This window comes from Fopius arisanus, unplaced genomic scaffold (genome assembly GCF_000806365.1).
Source record: "Fopius arisanus strain USDA-PBARC FA_bdor unplaced genomic scaffold, ASM80636v1 scaffold00023, whole genome shotgun sequence".
Taxonomy (NCBI): Eukaryota; Metazoa; Arthropoda; class Insecta; order Hymenoptera; family Braconidae; genus Fopius; species Fopius arisanus.
The window spans coordinates 48,919-72,789 of NW_011887762.1; the positions used below are offsets into that span (position 1 = coordinate 48,919).

A 23,871-nucleotide genomic window follows, 5' to 3' on the forward strand; every position below is an offset into this window, starting at 1 on the left:
TCGACATAATTTTTTTGATATTTTTAGGTGCACTCTAGACGGATACAAGTTAATTGGCCCATTGCGGGTGGACAAGTGGCGCTGCAGATTACATTCACAGAAATGAAAAACGGTGAAGCGTCTCTGCCGTCGATCCTTCAATGTCGTCGTCAAATTCCCGTCAACGACATTCCATTACCCGCCTCGACGACTGGCGGGGCGTTCTATAGATCGATCGTTGCATCAAAAGGGGGAAAAAATGGGCATTGAATTGAACGAAATAAAAAAAAAAATGTCACAGAAAAAGGTACACGAGAAAGCTGGTGCAGGCCTGGACTACCGATATACAAGATATAAAAATGAAAACGAAAAGAGTGGCGATTCGCTCGGTTTTTACGATGGCTTTATGCCCCGGACGTAAAAAGTTTGCTTAACGATTTCCAGCAACTTAGTTCGTCGTTGGCAAGAGCCCATCCCACTCCACCCCCTCGTTCCACCGCCCCATCCTCATCCTTAGAACCCTCTTCAGCTGGTCCCTTTTTCACATCTCCTTCGTCAACGTGTATGCACTGGTGACGCGTGTGGGGTACCACAGAGATGGTGAGACGTAATTGGAAAATATGCTCCCTAGGAGATGGAAAATTTTCAACTTTTACCCTGTCACGTTATCATCAAACACTGCCTGTAATTAATTGTCAATTAATGACGAGAAGCAATTAATTATCATCCACGAGGTGAATCAGTTTGTTCTCTCGATTCGCCACCGCTGTGTCAACAACATGGCAGACTAGTCGGCCATTTTGTATGAGCTCGGTAGAAAGTAACTTTGAGGCTGTTTACGCGCCACTTGGTGCAGCATTAGCGGCGTCAGACCGGTGTTCAAAGAGAGTTGACGTATTTGCTCGTACAAACATTCGAGAAGAAGGTGGGGAAGGTACGTTTGTGGGACACAAGCTTTTGGTAAAAATGGGAGAAAAGACTGCGACAACAGCGCCGGACGTTTCTCCATGCCAAGCCGTTTCTCACCTTTGTGAGCTGAATTTCAAATTCCACTTTGAAAAAAAGAGGAGAGCTTTTTGTTGATTCCTTTTTGGGTGAGAGTTTCATTCTAGCTACTTTTACGTTTCATGGATTCAATCGCATAAGACAATAGCCTGGGAAATTCTCGGGGTTGGGAAAAGATTAAAATCCTTTTTTTCATCGTTCTCCGGGGAGGGTAAGGGTGGACATTGTTATCATTACAAGGGCACAATCATAGCATCACAATGATAGCATTCAGTTATTCTCAACTAAAATGGTGAATTATTAATGAATGAATGTTTGGGGAGGCCGAGGGAATCATAATCTCCAACCGAATCTATTTTGCCAACAATAACTAATTCGCCCTATCAGTGTAGAAATGGAGTTTCTGTTGGATATATGGATATTATGAAACATTCTACCCTTCCATAACTGATGGTAATTGGGGCTGTAATTTAATAAGAGGAGGATTGCAGTAGCTCTTGCATCTCTCTGTCGAATGTACCGCGCAGAAATCACAAATCATCTGATGGAAAATTCATTTCATAATACAATATCAGTAAATATAAAATCGATTTTCAAACTTCAGATTCAATTCAACAAATGAGTGAATTTTTAAGGATTATTTATTTATAATTTTTATTCTTTACGTGGTTATTTTTATTTTCAGCCTTTTTCCTTATTTATCATTAACGTTATAACACGCAAAGACCATGAAAGATCGATTTTTTAAGTATTTATATTCGGTTTTTATTGTTAATTATATACCATGGACGCATACCTTTAAACATTATTTCCATGATGAATTTCTTGAATTTTACAAAAAAAAAAACGAAATACGAATAATAATAGTTAGTAATAATTTTGGAAAAGAATTATCAGATTGAACTATTACCTAACTACGCAGTTAAATAGCAGGAACTGAATCGAGCGATGACAGTTATAGAACGATTTAATGGAGATGTAAGGCTGAGCCAATTGGATGATTGGGTAATAGTTCTTCTTAATCCAGATGGCTTTATCCTGTGGACGTAGGTAGAGGCAAGTATCAATTCTTCTCTAATTAACGGAATTCAGTAGTAACAGTAGTAGAGCTGGTGAGCCAATTTAGGTAATAGTTATCGAACAGCTAGTTGATAGTATGATGAGCAGCCGAGATAGTGTGTCCTTCAACTAGACGGCGGGTTCAGTCGATTGTGTCAAGAAAAAATTTAAATAAAATGGAATACAGTTAAAATCGGCTAGCAGTTGAATGAAATATTATTTGTTCCACCGCCAAAATTGTTTTATAAGTGTATAATATATTTACCGAATAATGAAATTAGCAGTAGGATTGATAAGTTGTCAAGTGTATAAGAATGAGGGAAGACGATGAGGATGGATGCTCATGTCGCCTGTTCGGCCAAAGTGCTTGTGGTTACCTGGTGCGGAGGAGACCCAAGGGAGTGTCTCAATTAATTACAGCACTAAGGAGACATCTATCCCCCTCCCCCTTATTTCTCCACTGGTAACCCAAGCGATCGATAATGATCTTCAATCTAAAGATCCACCAAAGTGTCCCCTCAGACTGACCCCGAAGTACCATATTCCCCGAAACCCTGTGGTCTCGTCCTTGCCAATTTCTCTTTACCTTAAACCAGTGTGCCTTTCAACCTTAGACCGGTTAATGGCCATTTCTCCCTCTACCCCCGAATCAATACGAATACGGAATTACCTGAAAACCGCACGTAGAAGATCTAGTAGCACTTCAAACTGCTACAATTCACCCGAGTTGTGCATTCATTATTGAACTAATTGGAATGAATTATCGCAACGTTTTCAACTTCAAAGGAAACCCCACGGGGGAGAGCAGTAGCTGGTCGAATATATTGATTAAAAATTGTTATTACATCTTACGATACTTCTACCGTGTGTTATATAGTTATTGGATTAATGAATCTATCCAGTTTTCAGTTCATTTTTCTTGTAAAATCATATCGAGAATTGTTCTGATTTTCCTTCCTACCTATACCAAAATCTTATCCAACGATTTTCTGTGACGTCACATATTCTGGGACCCTAGATAAACTCCTCGTCTTCTATGAAAAAGTTATGAATAATATGGAATAATTATGGAGAAAGTAGTCTCGCTGATGGTGAAGTAAATATCAGAAAAGGAAATCTTATTATTGGATGATAAAATAAAATTTCAGAACTACCGAAGTTTGACATTTTTTAATTCGATTCATTAGGTAACTATTGGAAATGGGATAGTTAAATTAATAAAAACATAATTAATAAACTCTAGTCACTATTTCTTTATTGAAATCGCAGGAGGAAGACTGCTGTCTGAACTCTATCAATATCTCCAAGAGACTAAAGACCAGCCATAAAGACCATAAGAACATTCGTCACCAAAGAAAAAACCCTACAATTGTTTCTTGTAAAACCCTTGTTTATGTTTATACAAACTCTGAGGCAACTCCGTGGAGCCTTCCATATCGATTCATTTTTGTAATCATCATAAATTTAGTTCAATATATTTCTATGAATTTTAACTTGATATTTTAACAGTAACTAAATTATCCTATATTGGAAAAAGATACTATTGTGCTTATAGCAACGGGCATTTCCACTTTCTCGCAAGATCTCAAATAATTTTCGCTAATTAGTGAAAAAAAACCAACACCTTCCCCCTTTTTTAGAACGAGTCGTGGATAAAATGACATAAAAAACGTTAATTGATGTTTCGGCCTTTGTCAGGAACGTTCAATTTGAGAATGAATTATTCTAAAACCGCGAGAGTGTTTCGCCATGTGGCATCGAATTGGGAAATCGTTCGTGGCAAAAGAGAAAATAAAAAATGAAGAAATGAATAAAAAGATGAGCAAAAAAAAAGGGCGGGAGTGATGTGGATGAGCGACATGGACACGTGGAAATTGCCCCTATTTCCCGTATTTTATCCTTATTCGGTTCGCACAATCGAACTAAATCGAGAACGAGCCTGACGCTCCCTCACGCAACGCTGAATAATTTCTGTCTCTGACAGAATTGGTAAACGTGGAATTTATTACGGCCCGCGAATTATGACTATACCGAACATGCCCCCAAATTTCAAAAGAGAGTGTGGGAAATGTAGGCCGAATGAAAATTGCTCTTTACACTCGCCGCGAATTAATTCTGATAAAATCATAAATTTTGTTATAACACCCCTGAGCGAAATATTTATTAAACCAAAACGTAAATCAGATTGTGAATTTCATATAAATGAATTTATAAAATGATAACCGCGTGTACCGGCAGGATTAAATTCATCCGAATATGAATGTAAATATTCGTTTGTAGAGAATAAAAACTACTTTCTAAAATTTATATAATATATTTATCCTCCTCATGAGAATACTGCCGTGATTAAATAATTAAAATACAGTAAAATTTAATTGAAAGAAACTCTAATAACAAGGTTTAGTAAAATATGTCAGAAGATATTTAAGTAGAGCGATGTGATCTCATTCGGGTTGAGAGTCGAACTGCCCGATGGATTTTCTATTTCGAGAACCTTAGGCCCAATTTCTTTGTTTATGACTCAGGCTAGAATCTGCACAGCCAATACCCTAAAATTTCCAGATGAAAAACCCCGAGGTATCGAGTACAGTAAAACAAGGCCCTCATTGTCCTCAACTGTTTATTTTCCAGTTTATTAATAGAGCATAAAATGCGGTAGATTTCCTTATTAATTTCTTTGATTTGAAAATGGCACGAGGAACAAACGTCTATACTCTGTGGATCTCTCTAATAAACAAACGACAGGTCACAAAAGCCAAAAGAATATTCGTTACCTAATAAAGAATTCTCTGTTCTTCCTCTCTATGAAATCTTTGTTTACGTTTATGTAACCTGAGTGGGGACTCGCAAGAGCCTTCTACGTCGATTTATTAGTGTAACCGGTATTTCTGACTTAAATTAATTCTACGAATTGAACTAAATACAAAAATACTATTCATTATTATTATATATCAGTGACAATTTCATACAATCGACTCTTTCTTTAGAAACCCTCCCTTTATCACCTGAAATTCCCTAAAAAATCGATGCAAAAGTTAGTCAACCCCGATTTACACTCAAAATACAAACAGTATCCCTTGAAACACGTCCCAGTCGGTATTTACACCACGATTTGTCGTAACCAAGGATAACGAACCTCCGCAATATCTCCAAACAGACTGAAGGAGCGTCTTATTGTCATTCCTGATCGTTAACCAAGCACGTAGTCCCCCCTCAGTTCCATCGAGAAATATTAACCCATTCCCCCGACTGTTTTTCTTTCCAATTAACCACGGTGTTGCGTTGCATATATAAACTGGGCAGAGGAAAGAAAAAAATTAACCACCACTGGTAGAAAAAAAAAATAACCCCTCCCTGTTGGGAGTTAAATGAAGGTGGGATGCAAATTAGTGACCTCACCCTGAACAATTGGCCCCTTGACACAGGTACAGGGGGATGGGGTGGAGGAGAAGATAGTTGAAAGGGATGACTGGTTCATCTGCGTACCCGCCCACTATTCCGTTTGCGGGCACTGTAATTTGCTGTATGCATACATCGGCAACGGGTTGAGATGGATAGAGAGAGGAGAGACTAACGTGTGCGAATCGCGTCCAGGGCTCAGTACAGTGATCCATACGCGCTTGTGGTACAGCACCAAGAGAGACTCCAGAGTGTGTGGAGATCTATGGATTTATGCTAATTTGGGCAGTTAGAGTCCTGAGCAGCCACCGTCGTTGAATAATGCGTTGATAAGATAGGATCCGGTGCTCATATGCCGGAATTCTGTGACTCCCTCTCACTCTTACCGGTATACTGTACCTCACATTCACCATCGATTTGTCATTCCTCAATCTCCTCGATCTCCTCAATCTCCTCCACCCTCTTCCGTCCTCTTCCATCGACCGATACATTTGCCAAATGCATTTTCAATAGTTTTGCCGCATCTCGATACCGTCCCATCGGCTTTTGGTGACTCGTACACGCATTCAACACGTCATGCGGAAAAAAGAGACTTGGGAGCATGTTTTGGGGTTGAATCTAGGGTACTCCGTTTTTAATGCGATGCCGATGGAAAATTGATTCCATATGATTATAGATTTGACAAGGAATGAATGTCTATACGAGATTCTATAGTAATGGAAAATACTGAATTTGAGTAAATTGTTTTTTGGGAAATGCTTCAGCTTTGTAAGGGTTGATCCCATTGTACAGATACAGATGATTTCAGACTGATAACTGCTGAATACACAAGACAAAAAACAATGATCATCACGCGTGACTTTTTTAATCCAGATCGAAAAAAAGTTTCACTTTTTGGAATTTTTAGGTGAATTGGAAAAAGAAATCACGGAATGCACCAGAAAAAATGTACATTATACGTTAAATATTATTATTATTTATTCTATGTATACTCTATTCGGGTTTTTTCGCATTTACCTCAGGGGATGTACTGCACGTGCAGACTTTCCTGCTGACCAAGGGAAACCATGGAAAACCCTAGCCGACACGGCGTTCATTCACCAAGGTTCTTCCAAAGTTGTTGCATGCTTTTCCAAACATTCCGCGATGATTCTTGGTCTAAAAAGTCTAAAAAGTATCATGCACGTGTACTTTTCAACATTCAACATGTAAATATACTGTCATTGATTAGTGTAATCGTAATTATTAGTGACTCGGAGTTTTTTTTATCAAAAACCCGATTGCAATACTTGAATATTTACCGTTATTTTTTGCATCCAACTCTTCAGTATCCCCCAGTTATTTCATGGATTTTGTCGTACCATATATGTATCATCTGCAATCGAAACTCTATTACCCGTAACTGCACCCGGATTTTCATTCCCCCTTTTCTACGATTTTTTTTTTCCATTTTTGTTTTCATTGTTTTATTCATTTTATTTACCTCTTTTTTGACATCGACAGTGCTTTTCAATTACAGGGTTTTTACAGGGTTGACAGAGAGTCGAGGATTCCCTATCCAAAATGTCGAAAACAGGAGCGATAAAAAAAAAACACGGGAAACAATAGGTGAAAACACTCACGGCCAATGACAGGATGGGAATTGAAGTGGTGAGGGTGTGTTGCGAGGGCGATAGGAACATGGCGCGAAGAGCGATTATGATTTCAAATGAAAGGTGATTTTTTTTCAATTGTTCATAAACATCAAAATATTTCATTAACTATTGGATATTCGCTCCAATTTTCAAAATTCGCGGTTACCTCATGACCCACCACTAGTAGATATTTCCTGGAATTTCAGTCAGAATCTCATCCGAATTTCCAATGATTGGAGTTTGAAGTCAATTTCAATTGGAAACGTTCACTAAAATCCACAAACATGTTAGAAATTGAAGAAAATCGGGTTTGTCATGTCAAATGATCACGGATTTTTCAATGAAATTATAGAATTTGTTAATTGATAATGAAAATCGGATGTCGAATGCAATTTAATTTTCAACAGATTGAAAATTTCCAATATTCTCAACTTCACGCAAACTCTAAACAGTTTCGAAAATAGAATTTAGTGCACGTTCCGCGTGTGTAAAATGTCACTTTACACACAGTGTGTCGAAAACTGAACTTTGCGACCGATTAAAAATTCCCAAAATCCCCAACATCACGCACAGTAAAGGATTTCGAAAATAGTACATTTTGTCACAATGCATGGGACACAAGAATTTCTGTAGACGCTCCCTGTGTGCAAAATGTCACTTTGCACACTTTACTGTCAACTCTTCATCACTGTCATACATTATCCTTTCAGAAATAAATTTCGCTCGTTCCGAAAGTCTAATTAGTAGTGAAACTAATAGCGCAAGATATCTTGTTCGTGCAATTTCGAGTGTAATTTTATAATGGTATTTTGAGTTTGAAATGGTTGATGGTTGTGTCCTGAGGGTCGATTTTCATTTGAGAAGGAGATGAAAAGGTTGGGACTTTTACAGCGTAACAATCCCGAGGGTTTGACCTCTTACTCCTATTCCTCCGACTTGCCCTTTTTCTCTCACCTTTGTTGATTTTTACATCACCTCTCGCTTTCTCACTCTCACCGGTTACAGTGACTTTTTATGATCGCAAGCGATGGTGTGGGACGTTACAATACAACTTGGTGGCCTTGGGGGAATCGTAAAAAAAGGTCAGTTAACGCTGCCAACGGCTTGAGGGTTTACACTCGCGTCTTGTGCACGTTTTACGCCTCCATCAAGCCTCATCTTACGCTTTGCGTCTTCATCTCCACTATCGGTTATACACGCACCCAACAGGAGATGAAACAAAAAGAGAATGTTAGTACATGATAGCTACCCTGAGAGTATATGCACGTAACAGAGGGTTGTAAAGTTCTGATTACTTTATTTTAAAATTTTTTCCTTTTACCGGTGAAATTTCCTGGGAAATGGCAGTGTTAAGATTTTTCACCGTTTGTAGTGCTTTTTTTGCCGATTAGGAGAGTCTTCATGATTGAGATTCTGGGGAAATGGGAAATATATGCTGAGCGCTGTTTTTTTATTTGAAAAAAGTAGATAGAGTACATGGAGAGAAAAGTCCAAGAAAGATTTGTCTGCTGAGTACTAGAATGGCGGTGCAAAATGCTAGAATCCTACAATTTCTTTGGTTCACAAATAAAAATTGTTATTAATTTCGTCAATTTTCTAGGACGTTCCGTAATTAATCGTATGTGCATCCATGAAATTTACGAAACAACACTATAAAATTTGAAGGTCTATCATTTTTTATTTGAGTTTGGAGGAAAAATTGATAGAAATCTTTGAAAAATTCCTGTTCAAATCGATATTTTTTATTGTGCACTCATTAAACTACCAAAATTCATATATTTTTCTCCTCGCGAAATGTCCAAAACGAGTGAAAATAATTTAGTACTGCTGACAGAAAATTTCTGCCAGAGGCGCCAGACGTCGGACTAATCGCTGGACATTTCACTTGGTTGGAGCACAATTGATGTATTTAATTTGACATTTAATTTCCTATATAAAACAATTTTATAATCATGGCCTATAAGACGACCGCGAATGAAATGAGCCGTCGGTTGATGAAAATATACGATTTGGGGTAAGAAACTGAACTTTTCTAGCCTCTCAAAAGAAAAAGTCCCTATTTTTAAAAATCAAATTATCATCGCAGCTATATCCCTCCATCGCTTCATTGCAGATAGAGATTTTATTCAACCTAGATGGGGTTTGGATTTGAAATCTGAAGGCTTTCAAGTTTATCGATAAATAAAGTGGTATATTCCGTTATCCAAAAGCGAAAAAAGGTGGGCAGCAGAGTATGCAGCCCCAAACAAGCTAGCCACCATGTTGATATTTGCTTGACCGATAGCTTTTAGTTTGGACTACAAGCCGACTTTGTTTTATAAAAACCCCGGGAAAGGCCAAACTGTTGCCCCAATAATAGCATAACGAGGGTGAAAAATTGGATTGGCAAATCCATCTTGAATAGTGAATCGATGTAACAAACTGGAAGTAACATTGGCGATGGTGCCAGGCACTTTGGCAAGATGCTAGCCTAACTGGTGAAGCACACTACCAGGAGAATCCCTTGGAATGAATGTATACAGTGATATTGCCTTTGGCCAAAGCACCGGAAATGCAGGACGGATAATTCGAGTCGATTGCGTCGTAAAGCAGGACTCGATTCCAGGGTCCAATTAACGGTTTGCGGAGGCTGTACTCGATCTCACAGTGGTTTGTTGGCCACATCGCTTGATTGAACTTACTTCGGAACGAAGCATCCTTGGATATACTGGCGTTTCTCAGCTACTACTCTCCTTTTTTTTCCCTCCTTCATCCCTCTTTGGTCTCGATATATAGTTTCGACTCTTACAGAACCTCGTAAAATCCTCCAAGACGAAATCTCAGGCCTCCAATCCCCTTAGAACCCTTTTTCTGTTATTTTTATGGCGACTGTGTGGACTTCATCGACGACATTGTCCTCGGCTTCCTTTTTCCCCGCTTCTCCCAATTTTATTGTCTTCCTTACCTCTAAAAAGATTGAGGCATTACTTTATGAATTTCACTTCATCCTAATGGTTCTTCTTTTAACAAGAGTATTACGAAAATCTCCGTAAATCGGCTGGATTCTCCTTGGGGCATATATCCCCGGGAGTTTTCCGCTTTACATAGATTTAATATCGTCTGAGAATAAAGGGGTGCGAATAAGATCCAGTCTTTACAGACTCGGATGAGCTATTCTTCCCTTCATTCACTTCTCGCAAATCCAATAACTCTACTCCAACAATACATTGTAATTTTTTACGTTAAGAAACGTTGGGGTTAACGGAGAGATGAATAAGGAAAACAGAATACAAACAAAATGAGATATTTGATTGAAAATATTTGAAGAGGAAAAATCGAAGAATGGGGTAAAAATCCACGGGAGGAGGTAGGGGGTGCAAAACGAATGAAGAAAGTCTTTGCCCGAGAGTTTCAGATAAGATATACCGAGCTGCCTATATCTTCTTCAGTCGCTTTCAACCCTCTCCCCTCTCTCTCTTTCAACCCCATCTTTTTACCCTTATCCACCCGTTCACTGGTGGGTGAACGTCGCGTTTGGCCAACTTTGAAGTGCAATACGAGTTTGGTGAAACAGAAACTCAAAATCCTTGTGTGCAAAGGTGAATTTAACTCGGAAAATATTCGCCGATAGTAAAAGGCAGATGACTACAGACGTATGACTGCCTTCAACAGGGACATGAGAGCTTTGACTGTATCGTGAGTAGTTAAGGCAAGCGATTTTCGATTACCAACAAACTTCCAGTGTAAACTTACCGGGATAACTCAATTGTATTTACCCTTACCGCAGTTTCAAAAGGAAATTAATTAAACTGTGTGGTTCTTTCACCATTTTCGTTTCATTTCGGTTAGCAAACAATGGCGCTTTGTTTTCGACCAAGGAACAAACGTTTTTTGTATTTTTTTTTTAATTACACAGAGAGGATAATCTATTCATTTCTAGAGTGTAATTCTCATAAAAATTACTCTGCTGTCTCACAATCTCGATGTAAACTACAGACCGAAGAAAAATTGCTGTGGCGTCAAGTAAAATATTTTCATTGGCTCAGGAAAACTTCTTTATCAGCCAAGTAAAAATTCAAAGTCGTTCCAACAGTTACTATCGTTAAGTTCAACTTCGGCAAGAATCGACAACATTCGGTGTTCATCTCTAATCAATCGTATTGGGTTGAAAAATGTTTGGAAAAAATGCTGTGTAGCACAGTAAAAATTTAAACATTCTATCAATTTTTTCTTCAAACTCGAATAAAAAATAGATCTTCATATTTTTTAGTGCTGTTTCGTAAATTTTATGGAGGCAGACACGCTTAATAACGGAACACGAATACGAAATAATTAATAATAATTTCTATTTGTGAACCAAAAAAATTCTAGAATTCTAGAATTCTTCACCACCATTCTAGTGCTCGGTACAGTAATTTTTCTTGGACTTTTCCGTGTAGATTAATCCAACGAAAATGTCATGTAACACATGAAATGAAACTCCTGAATTATCCGTTGTGCAAATGTTTGGGAAATTTTCCATCTGATTAATGACCACCCTGATTTGGTGAACCAAATTTTGACGCTAGACAAAGAGTGTTTACCAAGCATAATGATAATATATGTAATTGCACTGGTCAGCAATTGGATAAGCGCCTTACGATAATACGCTTACCACGAACACCATGGGAGGGAGCTTTTTACTCGCATTTTCCTTCTCGTCCTTTACTAACTTCATCCCTTTATGCATTAACAGTCTCTCTCGCAGTTGCATTTGAAATCCCACTGACGGCCGCAGTGCCATTACTGCAAATTATATCTCCAGTTCAAAACAGGTGATATTCAGCATTGGAATTATCTCGGATAAATTTTCATTTCTTCCCCATCAAACTTTCGTTTCAAAACAATCAAATCGAATTCATTATTTCAATTAGGAAATTCTCGCGCAAGTACTGAGCCATAAATTATTGATAGCTGTGGCGTATGCATGTAAAATACATAAATAAATTACCCAATAGCTATTAAATATTAAATATTAACTAACTTTAACTCATTCTCTTCGCTTGAATGACGCGAGAAAAAACCGTGCGTTCTTTATGAATCAGTCCAGGCGAATAATCGCTAGTCTCTATTAAATTAATTCTTTGAATTGGACTCAATAATCCAACACCTTCAATATATTCTGAAGATAGCACCCGGAGTAGGGGGCAATTATAATGAAATAATAAACTCTGTTGGCATGTCGACTTTTACCGCAATGCGACGATTGAATAATTGAGTCGTTTGGACAGTATTTGGCGAGGATCAGTGGCATTGGCCAATCGCATTTCCACCCTCCAACCCCGAGTGGTAAATGTGAATCGCTGGTGTGGCTGGTTAATTAAAGCCAACTGGTAATTTCGTACGTATTTTTTTCTTTTTTACGAGCCTTTCGAGTTGCACAGAGTTTCCAGGAAAATCGGTAAATTCACTGCACACCTGATGAAGCCCGTATTTTCACCTCCGTAATTCAGTATTCCGTATTTTCCGTTCTGAGACGTTAGTGAGGGGAATGGATAATGTTTCATGAATAAGCTTCGTATCATAACAATGTTCGGGTGTTTAACTGATGCGCTAATAGTAAGCTGATTGAACGCCTTTGCCGAATTACAACCTGAACCCCTCAGGGTTATTCCATCCTGTATCTTCTACTCGCGAATCCTCGTTATCCCTGTTGAGGAACTAGATTCAATATCTCCGATTTTGGAAGCTTCGGTTCTGTATTCCTTCGGGTAATTGCGGGAAAATCATTTGCAGATAATAACTCCCCTATCATTTACCTCTCCAATTTTATTTAAGAGTTATTCATTCAAATGGCCATGGACAGGAAGACCTGGCCACTGCGATCAGGCTGCTCTGAAATAACCGAAATACAACTGAAATAACGAAACCCATGAATAAGTAAAGAGAGATTTTATTATTTGGATATTCGAAACATCCTTTTTTTATTGTTTTCGCAAAACTGACTCAAAATCACAAAGGGATGTACCAGCTTCGACGTGTGGCGATGCCACAATAGATACTATTCATTCAACTCTATTTGGATCAAAAGAGAAAATACAAATGCCATAGCTCACACCTCTCAAAATTTTCTTCGATATAAACATAGAGTTGAAAATGTAAAATAAATTTTTGTTCCGTAGATTTCCAACTGGAGATTCAACACTTTCAACGTAACAGCAAATCTAAACTTTTCCAGAAATATATCGAGTGAATCCCGACAATTTTGTGTTTTAATATCTCGGAGTTAGTGTGATCTGATGAGTGATGAAACGTAAATCGTTTAGTGTTTCAGTTTTTCCTTTTATTTGTTCATACTGAATTAAAATGAAAAAATGTAAAACTAATAACAATTTGGTTGTACGTTAGGCGGAAAGTTTATAGCCCTCGTTTGGAATATCAACAAGAGTTAAAGCCAAAGGAGGGTTGAATCTCCAATACCTCTCCCCGGTATTTGCGTTTTGTTTCCGTATTGTATACAAGACTGCCAACGACTCGTAGTTTATGACTCGATCGCGTCATGTCGTACGACTTACCACTGCGGCAAAATGCGAACAAACGTATACCACTGACTCCAAGTTGCCAAGAGGGGCGGCTAGAATGCATAGAGTAATGGGCTAGGGGTAGAGGGTGAAAGGAGATGAGGAAAGAGGGGTACAGTGGTTTGAAACGAGCGGCTTAGCCCCTCATGCAGATACAATCGTTTCACAAACCTCATGTCGGTCTGCACTAAAGTGCATCTGGGCTTTAAAACACTGTACTCCGCTTGTTACTACTTCCTAGAAGAATACTTTAACCTCCCCTATCCCTCACTCACATACACGCCCATCAGGCCAAACTTACTTCCGGCTTTCAGGTATTTCATTTGTCTCTCTCAAACAACACACCTGTCAAAATAAACGTTGTACTCATACGCTTTGCTCATACAACCGAATTTCGCTGTATTCCAAATCATTTTACAGAGGTTTTACATTTCACAGTTTATTACAGGTCTACCCCGAAATAAATCGCTGGAATAGTCATTTCTCTGATTCACTCAAGGGAGAGTTACGAGATAGCATTTTTCTTGAATACTTTTTTTTTTTATTTTATACAGCCACTAGTAGGAGAGTGCATAATTTAATGGAGTCCGGTAAATGTGTGATTTAGGTCCACAAAAAATAATAATCATTCAAATACTAATTTCAATTCAGAAAAATCCATTCGACGATGTTGTCGGTCCTAAAGACAACACACGTTAGTCATCTTCAAAAGTCATCGTCCTCAGGGCTCGGGATAATGCAGAGAGCGGTGTATTAATATTCACATCTCCCAAACTGTTTCCTTCTAAAATAGTGTCCAGATCGTTAATTAGGTGACGAAAACCCATCCCCTTGAATAAACACCACCCTGAATGGTTCGATGAACCTGAATTAGACATTTTGCAAAAAATGAAGTGTCCGTACTTCAAAATCATTATAAATTCAGTTGTGTGTCGAGAGATAGATGAATCCTGAGTTTTTTTGATGACGAGGATAAATAAAGGATTGAAGAATGATTCAAATAATTATCAATAGCAACAATACATGAGGAATGTTATGTAATTCCAAATAAGAGATGCTGAAGCTACATCACAGCCATTTTTTCATAATACAGGAAGAAAAATTAAAGATTGCGGTTAATTAGGTGGTGTAGTTTTTTGCTTTGACTTCTACAAGAGTAATTGGACCGACTTCGATGAGCTTTCGAGAAAGTTAACGTGAGAATGAAAAAGGAATAAAATGATTAGGGGGGGACTAGGAGTGGTCGTTCCCTGACCTGGTTAGCCACTCATAATGAGCTCAGAGAGGGTGAGTCACTACGGAGTTTCTTTCCCCCGAGCTATTGCCGGTTCCATTAATGGCAATTGAGAATTTCCAATGAATAATTACGTAGGAAATTTCTCTTGCCGAACTGCGTCTCCCTGTAGTGCAGTCAACATAGCTGAACACGATTAAATAAATTGAACTTTTGCTAATTTCATACCTGCTCAATATTAGAGACTCAAAATTACGAAGTCTTTGTGCATTCATTCATCTTTATTACGAATATATCGATTTGTTTCCTTGCAAGACGCAGGAACTTATTCCATTAATATTCAAAATTATGAAACCCATTTTTTAATGTTTGGAAATTCACAAGAACATGTCGGTCGTATTGTAATCATTGATGTACTAATTGTTTAACCATGTTTACACTCAATTTATTAAACTACTTGGAATCATGACTTTTAAATGACGTCAGGAAAAATATCTGGAGCTCCCGAAACCTTCACTTCATACCAATTAACTTCAGTTTCAAAAACCAAACGTATGAACACCACATTGCATGAACATCAATGGCTGGAGAAATTTTCTCTCACGTCCATCATTGTGTACATTTAAAAAGAGACGTCTAATTAATTTGTGATTATGGGATGAGAATCGGAATATTGTTTGACTCTGGCTTTGTGATATTCAGTTGAGGTGAGGTAATCTCGAAAGAAGTTTAGTCTAACTCGCTTCACGTGTCGCTAACGATTGGCTTCAACCGGGATATATTGGCAATCCTAAAGCATTATCAGGGATACGAGGAGCTACATCCTCGTGATCCACTATCTTGTCTTAATTACCTGCCAGTCCCTAGGGTGCCTCTGCGGTAGACTCCGCGTCTAACACTATACTGGCAGATTCGTCGAACTATCGGATACGAGCTCGTTACGACGACAAAGCTTCTACTGTATCCACCAGAATATCTCCTTTTCATCAGAGTCCCATGCTACCTCGGATATTCCATCTTGCGGCTGAATTAAAAGGGAATTATCCATCAAACAGATCGAGTGAGGAGTGTTAAAAATCAAATACCACAAAGATTAAACGTGATTATTACTGTACCCCGCATTGGCGATTACAGTTATCAAACGATCATAGCAAATGTTAATTATTCTTCATTACCATCGTTGTTCTCTTGAAAATTCATCGGGAAAGATTTACACGACGCAGAAGTGAAAAGAGTTTCTCTCTAAAAAAAAGTCTCGAAGGGGGTCACATCACTGGGGATTAGCTAGAATACCACTGGCCTTATCTCGTTCCAAGTGAGCTTACTATAGAATCCACGACCCTTCACCTCTTCCTCTACCACCCACCCTCTTTACTCCTCTTTTCTCGCTTTTTCTCATTCACTGTCGTTCCTATGGAGACTCGTAAAAAAAAGCTTTCAATCGTATCAAGACCTCTGATGGATTCAGTGCATTGAAACAAATTTGAATTTTATCCCTCCTTCACTCTACCCATCCAATCTAATTATGATAAAATCCTCGTAATGAATATACAAAATGCCTTCAACTCTCGAACATTGAGAAACAGCCTTTCAACAATCCTTTATCTTACGGAGTTGTTCGGTGAATCAAAGACTGTGAATTGGGAAGTTAAAAGTCAAAGGTCCATCGAATTCTATTCGATTATAATAAACAAATGGAATATTGCGGATGGTTTCATATGATATGATAATAAATTTCGTTTCATTTCATACAAAACTAAAAGAGTGCATTTAAAAGAAAAAAGGACAAATGAATTAGGGGCAAGCGAATTGTGCGAGTAATTTTTCTTACTGGAAAATATCTCAATCCCACAACTTTTAGATTCTAAGAGTTTCGTTTGCAATATTCAAATGAATATTTTTTGAGATATTCAGTCGAATTTGGAAATTACTTGCACTGAACCGACATTGAACCAACCGTGGACCAACATTGAGCCAACACTGAGCCGACATGAAAAAATTTACACCTCGAATTTATTTGAATGGAATTGGTCAATTATTTGTTGAGTAATCTCTTAAAAACTGCTTTGTTGTATACATACATATACACGGTAATTTTCCGAGAAAGCGAATTTTCCTATTTTGTTTTTTATTTCAATTAAAGAATTATATTAAGACCCACAAACCCAAAGTTCGTCATCCAGCCATGAAACATTGCTGACTTAAAGTCGAACGATTGCAATGCGTCCATTCGGAAGCAAATTCGATGAAATCATTGAGTAAAAATTGCAAAGTGTCAACAGAAAAAAAAATGAATAGACCTATGACTCAATAGGGAGAATTGATGATGAGCAAGACATCCCATTAGTTTTTATTGTAGCAATAACAGAGTATAAAAGGGATGTCAGGGAATGATATCTGGGCCATAACATTGGTCCTTGAATTCAGTGACTCTTATCATTACCTTTTATTCACAACGGCCCTAGACTCTATAGTTCCCGTTTACGTACGTATGACATTTTTGTTATTCTAGCTACAAGAAGAAGGAGACTGACAGAGACAAAGAGGGAAGCAAAAAATATGGCACCTTTTACTTATAGTCAGTCGGGCAGCAATGTATAACGATGACACTGGGTACATCTTTAATGTCCGTAATGCACTCTCCCTTCTTCTTCAAACACTATTCCCTTGGGTAAAAAAGTCTTGAGTTAGAGCTTCTTCGTATTCAGGCTAAGCCCAGCAGCAAAGAGTTGAAGATTCGAGTTTTACGATTTACGTTGAAGAATGGGAGGCAGCGGAAAAAGTAAATGAAGGGTTGATGGAAAAGGTTTTTTTTTTCATGTATTTTTTACTTCTCCCTTAAGAAATCCTTCCATTTGAATTATAATACTTATGATAGTTTCACTTAAAACAAAGAGCCATACACATTTTTTCATTGGATACCATCATGCGTTGTTTGTTGTAAGAAAAGTTTGAATCACAAGTTTAAAGAATCTGCTTTGATTTGCTGTTTGTTCACTGTCCAATTGGAAAATCCATGAATTTCGCACAGTAAAATAGTACGTACATTACATTGATCCCATTCACCTATGAATGTGATTTCCACCGCAGTAAGGAATTCAATCTTATGATTGTAACTATGACAATTATGGCAAGTATTATCGCAAATATTATAGCCGTCGTTCTATTTCCTGAAAAATTATGGATTATTGATATTATGTCGGAATTATTTGATTAATTGGTTATTTTTTACTGCGCAGCTCTTTAGTTAACGGAATTGCTGGTTTTTCTGTTTGAAACAGCTCAGAAGATTCAATAAAACGAAAATATCACGACTTTGGTAAGAATTAATAGAAGAATCTCAACTGGTTAACTTGTTTCAGTGGTAAATGAGCCAGATAAACTTATGTACGAATTCTCATATTTCAGCAACAGATAAACGAATACCTAAATGTCAGTTGGGAATGGTAATTGATTTTCCTAATTTCTGAGGAAAAAAAATGTGACTCGGGATTTTATGGTTTTTTTACAGATTATTTTAAACTAAATGCATTATTTTTCACTCCTCAAGTATTCATCTAGTTACGGTTTTAGTAGGTACTTAAAAGACAAAACGAGTGTTGTCTACAGAATTGAGAAGTTTAAAATTCTAAAAATATTTTGCCAGAAAATTAACGCAAAGTTCTGCGATAAGTGTAAATTTGATAAGAATCATCAAATAATATCATCTGATAAGAAATATCTGTTGATAAGAATTCAGTTTTGAGTTATTGTCAGCAGCTCACGTGGGAAATTGATCACAAAATCCACTGTATTCACGTAATTTGAACATTTACCATGAATGTTTCATCGTTTTACTTCAACTCAAAAGAAATATTGGACTTAAATCTCAGAAAGTTTCTCAAAGTTCCTTAAACTCTATGAAGAATTTATTCTCCTGGAGGAGAAAAAAGAGATTTCCCTGGTTGAAACTTTCCTCTAAAAATGAAACAATTAATACATCTAATGTACTCAACGCAGTCATGGTTTTTCAGTCTCTTCTCCACGTAGCGTTACGAAATGCTACCCAAAGTTTTGAAAAGTCATGAAAAATTCAGTAAAAATCGCCTCGAGTAAATAATTACCAATCAATCGATAGATTTAGACAGATACTATACTGAAACAGGCATTACTATGTGGTGAGGATGTCACGACGGTCTGAATGTGTGTCGCTGGATGATGGATTACTGGAGTAGTATCCGATTGGTACTGAGTTTGATACTGAGTCGCTGGCTGTGGAAAATCGGTGAACTGTTCGGCGTAGATCTGAGGTGTTGGATGTGGCACTTGTGTTGGATACGGTGGTTGATGCGTTGGATAGGGAATATGATGAGGAGGTCCTGCTGTTGGATACGGTGGCTGTTGAGTTGGATGTGGAGGTAAATGCCCGGCTGTTGGATACGGAGCACTAGCACCCACTGCCTCTGAATAAGAAGGCAATTGAGCTGCCTGCGAGTTTGGAGTCCATGGATCCGAATTATCTGAACAATATTATTCATTAAATCAATAGTAAACGACAGTTAAGAAGTATTGTGACGAAATCCAATGTTCAATTTATTGATCTTCGAACCCAATCCGATATATTTGTATTGGTATACTCGTTAATCGATTGATAGACTGTTATTCTGAAACCTCAACGGAGATAGTAATCTGCATGTGCATGAATAATCGAGATAATTCTGCTTCCCATTTTTCCCATGATTCATTGCCCATACATTTATTACAATTTCAATACATATATACACAATACATTGTTTTCAAGAATTTTCCTGAATAATGCCAACCATCCTGTTAATGCCACTATTTCGGTTCCCACCACACTATCTCATAATTTTTATCGAGTTTCATATGACGCATGGTAATAGCTATTCCGATTTTCTAAAGGTTTCCGTCACTAATTACCCAACTGAATGACATGTTTTGTCCTGAATATTTCTCTCCGTAGAGATACCCAGAAGAAAATTCTGTTTTCCAACTTGTTCAATTTTCCATTTGAATCAAATCTTTAGTAGTATCACGAAAAGATAATAAAATCAGTAAATCTCAGTAAGACTTAATATGTAGCATCCTATTTCTCATATACTTTAAAAATATTTTATCTCATTGCGGACGGTAAAACGCGTTTCTGACCTCGCTTCGCTGGGATAAAAGCGCGTTTTCGGCCACAATGACATAAAATAGCATCATAGCCATGGCGGAAAAAATAATTCTGACTCATGCGCGTTATAATCCTCGTCTCCGGCTCGGACTATAAAATCGCATTCGTCAGAGTCCCTTTTTCCGTCCTAGGCGTGAAATATATCATTACCAGAATTTATAGAACATATTTAAATAAGAATACAAAGGTTCACAACCACAGGACTAATGCCCTAGCGCTCTTATTACCAATAATGCATTCTTTCTTTATCCACTCCGAAAAAACTTCGTATAAACCAAAACCTTAATCTGAATGAATTTTACGATTTCATATTCTTTCAATAGAAAACGGAAAGTCTTTCTGATTTAAAACCCTCCAATTTGATAAAGTAATAAAGGAAAGAGGAATTTTGATTTACGTTCGTGATAACGAGTGCTCGGTTCTGCATTAATGTTTGCGGGGATTTCCCATGTGTCACAGGATTACTATAACCTGGGGATGGGGTGAAAGTAGGTGGAAGACGAGGGGTAGAGAGACAGTTGCGCGTGTTGTACGTAACTAGGGTAAGTGTGCAACAGGTGCACAGGTGCTAGAGTGTATGCGCCGCAATAAAGTGCAATTTTTCGATTTGGATTATTTAAAAATTATTCATCACATCAAAGATTGTAAACAAGGTTTACCACCATCAGTGAGTATTTTCAGCTTACGAGTTTATTCCTAATTATCTAATTTATGTCTTCATTTCATCATTTGAGTGGAAGTAAATGGAGAATGAATGGAGTTTAATGAGAAATAAAATTCATTGAACTTTTTCAACTGTTTTAACATTGAAGAAAGTTATGAAGTAATTTATCTCGTGTTGTGACGAATTTTTATTGTAAAGACTATGAAATTGAATATTGCTCCAGGCCATACAGTAATTATCGCGCAGCGGAAGTTTTTTATCTTTACGTTCGCAAGGAAAGCTAACACTTCGTGTACTCTCGGTTAATAAAAATATTCATGACGTAAACGTGGATAATGCAGATAAGATTTGGATTCTGGGAAAATCCAGAGAGCTACATACTTCATAGACTATTATCTTTTATATTATTGATATATATTGATATATCTTTTATAATATTGCAAATAAGATATGGCATAAAATGAAAATACACCAATTACCGTTGTGAGCCTTCATTTTTCAAATCACTAGTTATGTTATTCCCCCAAAGTGTAGAATATGTTTCGTTTTACCGGAATGTCAAACGTGACACGGTGGCACCAATGTCACACACAAGATTTAACTGAATGCACAGCCGATACTGTCAGCGATCAATTGTCAGTGGCAACGCCCAAGGTTTGTAATGTAGTACGTAGTTTTTATTTTTTTTCCTCCTTACAAATACTGAGAAATCACACGGAAAATTCACACCAAGCTGTGATGAGTAAAACTACGAAAACATCGAGAAATGATAGTGAAAAGAATAGAAAGAGGATTCAAGGTTAGATGGCACTGCGCATGCCTTCATCGATTGAGAAGTGGCACTGTGTGTTGGAGAATCGCACTCAAAACTCAGTCGATAAACTAGTACATCCACTTTATTCTCTTTTTTTGAATACAATTTTACCCATATGGACACCAATTTTCAATAACTCCACGAGATGAATGTGGATTGCTGTCACAATTTCATTCGCAGATTAATAATGGAATAATGTTGAGATTATGTATTAAATTAGCTTCCATTGGATATGTCTCAGGTGATGGTAGATAGCGAAATATTGATATTAGCTTTTTTATAAGTCTCATTTTGCTCTACAAAAAAGGTTCTTATAAAAATTTTTCTATGTCTCCTGGATTCGGAGATATTGACGAAAAGCCTCTGAATTTTCATGATATCCATTTTACACCGAATGTCCATTATGCCACTAACATTTTTTTTCAGGTTTTTTGTGGCGGACAGCTAGCACTGCAAAATATCAAATGTTGCGACAATAAACAATGATGAGAAATATTGTACAACGATACTATTGAAGAGAATTGGAGTGTTTAATATTGGGCAGCCACTAGGTGACCATAAGTTATAATATTTTTTACGTATGAATCATATATTTTTAATGTAAAGCATTACATACTTAATTTTTAAGATATTTTCTATGTTTATAGTAACATAAATGGATGAATTAAGTATTTATAAGTTGGATGATTGACACACTATCTATTATTTCTCCAATCGAATTCCTCCCAGCTGATCCTGATTACGTCTAATTCATAAAAATCATTCTGTTTCAGAGGATGATCTTCTGCTGCATATATTCTCATGAATTTCCTCTAAATTTCGCATTTACTACCGAAAAGAAGTTCAATAAATTCCTTAATGTGAATAATTACGCATGTTATCGTAATAGATATGATTATTTCCTGCAGCAATATAATTGGAATAAATGAATGATGACATAGCGGGATAATGTGGAATTAAAAGACGTAATAGTTCTATCAAAATTATTGGAAAAAATAATGTTTTTCTCGGCGTACCTTGTAAACTTGCCGCCCATTTCAATGAAAATATCGCATCACAGAAAATTAAATAAAAGAACCAAAAAGAGGTTTGCAGTAGAGAAGAAAGAGGCATAATCTACCACGCAGTTGCGTCGCGTAATTACGAACGCAGGGCTTAATGCCCGATAATTACTTCTGGCGGTCGTCATTAATTCCATCCCAAAATAGAGGGTCACCTCAGTGTGAAATTGTGGCTTAAAATTTGTGGGATTGTGCAGAGGAGTTTCAACTTCCGGCTGTCCTGGATTTCAGTCTTCCTTCCCGTTTCGTACTTAAATCGTAACCACAACGCGTATTGTTATAATTTTACGTTCAACTTTGAGACTGAATCGCAACATAATTGTAGCAGTCGATGCAAATACTTTTTAAATCAAATACTTTTGATTTTACATCGCTCTTGTCTGCCTTTCGCTCCTTATCATGAAAACATAAATGAAAATTCAACAGAAAGCAACTTATTTTAATTTGTTTTTAATTAGCGGTATGATATCAGCCGTTTGTTTTTTATTGATTGATTATTCTTTTGATTGCTGGATCTTTTAAAATCATTTGAAATCATTCGCGTACTGTCAAAAAAATTACAATTTTCGAAATGTCTCGAAGACCTATAATTTCAGAGACCGACTTACGATTTACGGCAATTCAAGTCACTGATCTTATTTCCTGAGAATACTGAAATCAGCCTTGAAGTGTGAATGAATAGCCCCTCATTTGTATACAATTTATTGTATAAAATTCTGGATAAAACTCAATTACTTTAATCCTCTTTGGAGGCATGAATGAACTAGAGTAAACGAACGTCAGTCATTATTATTTAACATAATATTAAGAAATATGGCATAGTTCTGTTTGAGTAACAGCTAGGCTCCTCTCTTCTACAATTTTTTTTTTGCCAATCGAATGACAATCATCACGTATAAATGCAATTAGGAGAGATTCATTGTATTATTACTGGACAATGTACGATCATTTGAAATCTCCTCACGAACCCATGAAATCAATGATGCGTAATACAAACGTTTTGCCTCGTTGAAAAGCAGTAGAACGGACGTACCTCACCCAAATATACACCAACTTGTATTGTGTTTACTTTTATACGATTGGTTGTGTATCATTGATTGAGTGGCCGTTGTCAGTCGGCGGAAGACCGTCGATCTCGATTCAACTGAGAAACAGTATATTTGTCCTGTGATTTGTGTTTGCAAAACACTGTCTTCAAACTGATATGTCAACTGAGAACAAAACAGGTAGAATTTTTTCTCTTCGTCTAACTTAAATGTACATAGACATGCAATTACGTCAATGCAGGTATTATTTTGTATTAAACT

The 23,871-nt window shown here is 37.2% G+C and overlaps 2 protein-coding genes and 1 long non-coding RNA gene across 4 annotated transcripts in view; 2 read left to right on the forward strand and 1 right to left on the reverse strand.

Annotated features, from left to right (window-relative positions):
* Positions 1-17,271: 17,271 nt before the first annotated feature.
* LOC105264532 (extensin) lies at positions 17,272-21,460 on the reverse strand. Its single transcript, XM_011301463.1, has 3 exons — positions 21,169-21,460; positions 19,001-19,348; positions 17,272-18,019 (listed from the first exon to the last, which is right to left on the reverse strand). Exons 1-3 carry the CDS (start codon positions 21,182-21,184, stop codon positions 17,916-17,918), a joined length of 468 nt encoding a protein of 155 aa, XP_011299765.1. The 5' UTR covers positions 21,185-21,460; the 3' UTR covers positions 17,272-17,915.
* Positions 19,364-22,486, forward strand: LOC105264531 (uncharacterized). Of its 2 annotated transcripts, XR_892003.1 has the most exons (4): positions 19,364-20,212; positions 20,485-20,692; positions 21,930-22,054; positions 22,277-22,486. It is a non-coding gene; the product is annotated as an uncharacterized lncRNA (long non-coding RNA). The 2 variants fall into 2 exon arrangements; XR_892002.1 differs by having other exon boundaries at positions 19,365-20,692.
* A 580-nt stretch (positions 22,487-23,066) lies between these two features.
* LOC105264533 (uncharacterized) overlaps positions 23,067-23,871 on the forward strand; it is a 3,865-nt gene continuing 3,060 nt past the window's right edge. Inside the window, exon 1 of the mRNA XM_011301465.1 lies at positions 23,067-23,790. Coding sequence (XP_011299767.1) covers positions 23,769-23,790 — 22 coding nt within the window. The 5' untranslated portion in view covers positions 23,067-23,768. The remainder of the gene's footprint in view (positions 23,791-23,871) is intronic.

Bases quoted from the DNA above. Each gene is read 5' to 3' on its own strand.
- LOC105264532 (XM_011301463.1), bottom strand. The intron at 18,020-19,000 runs GTAATGCCTGTT...ATAATTTTTCAG, and splicing joins CGTGACATCCTCACCACATA to GAAATAGAACGACGGCTATA.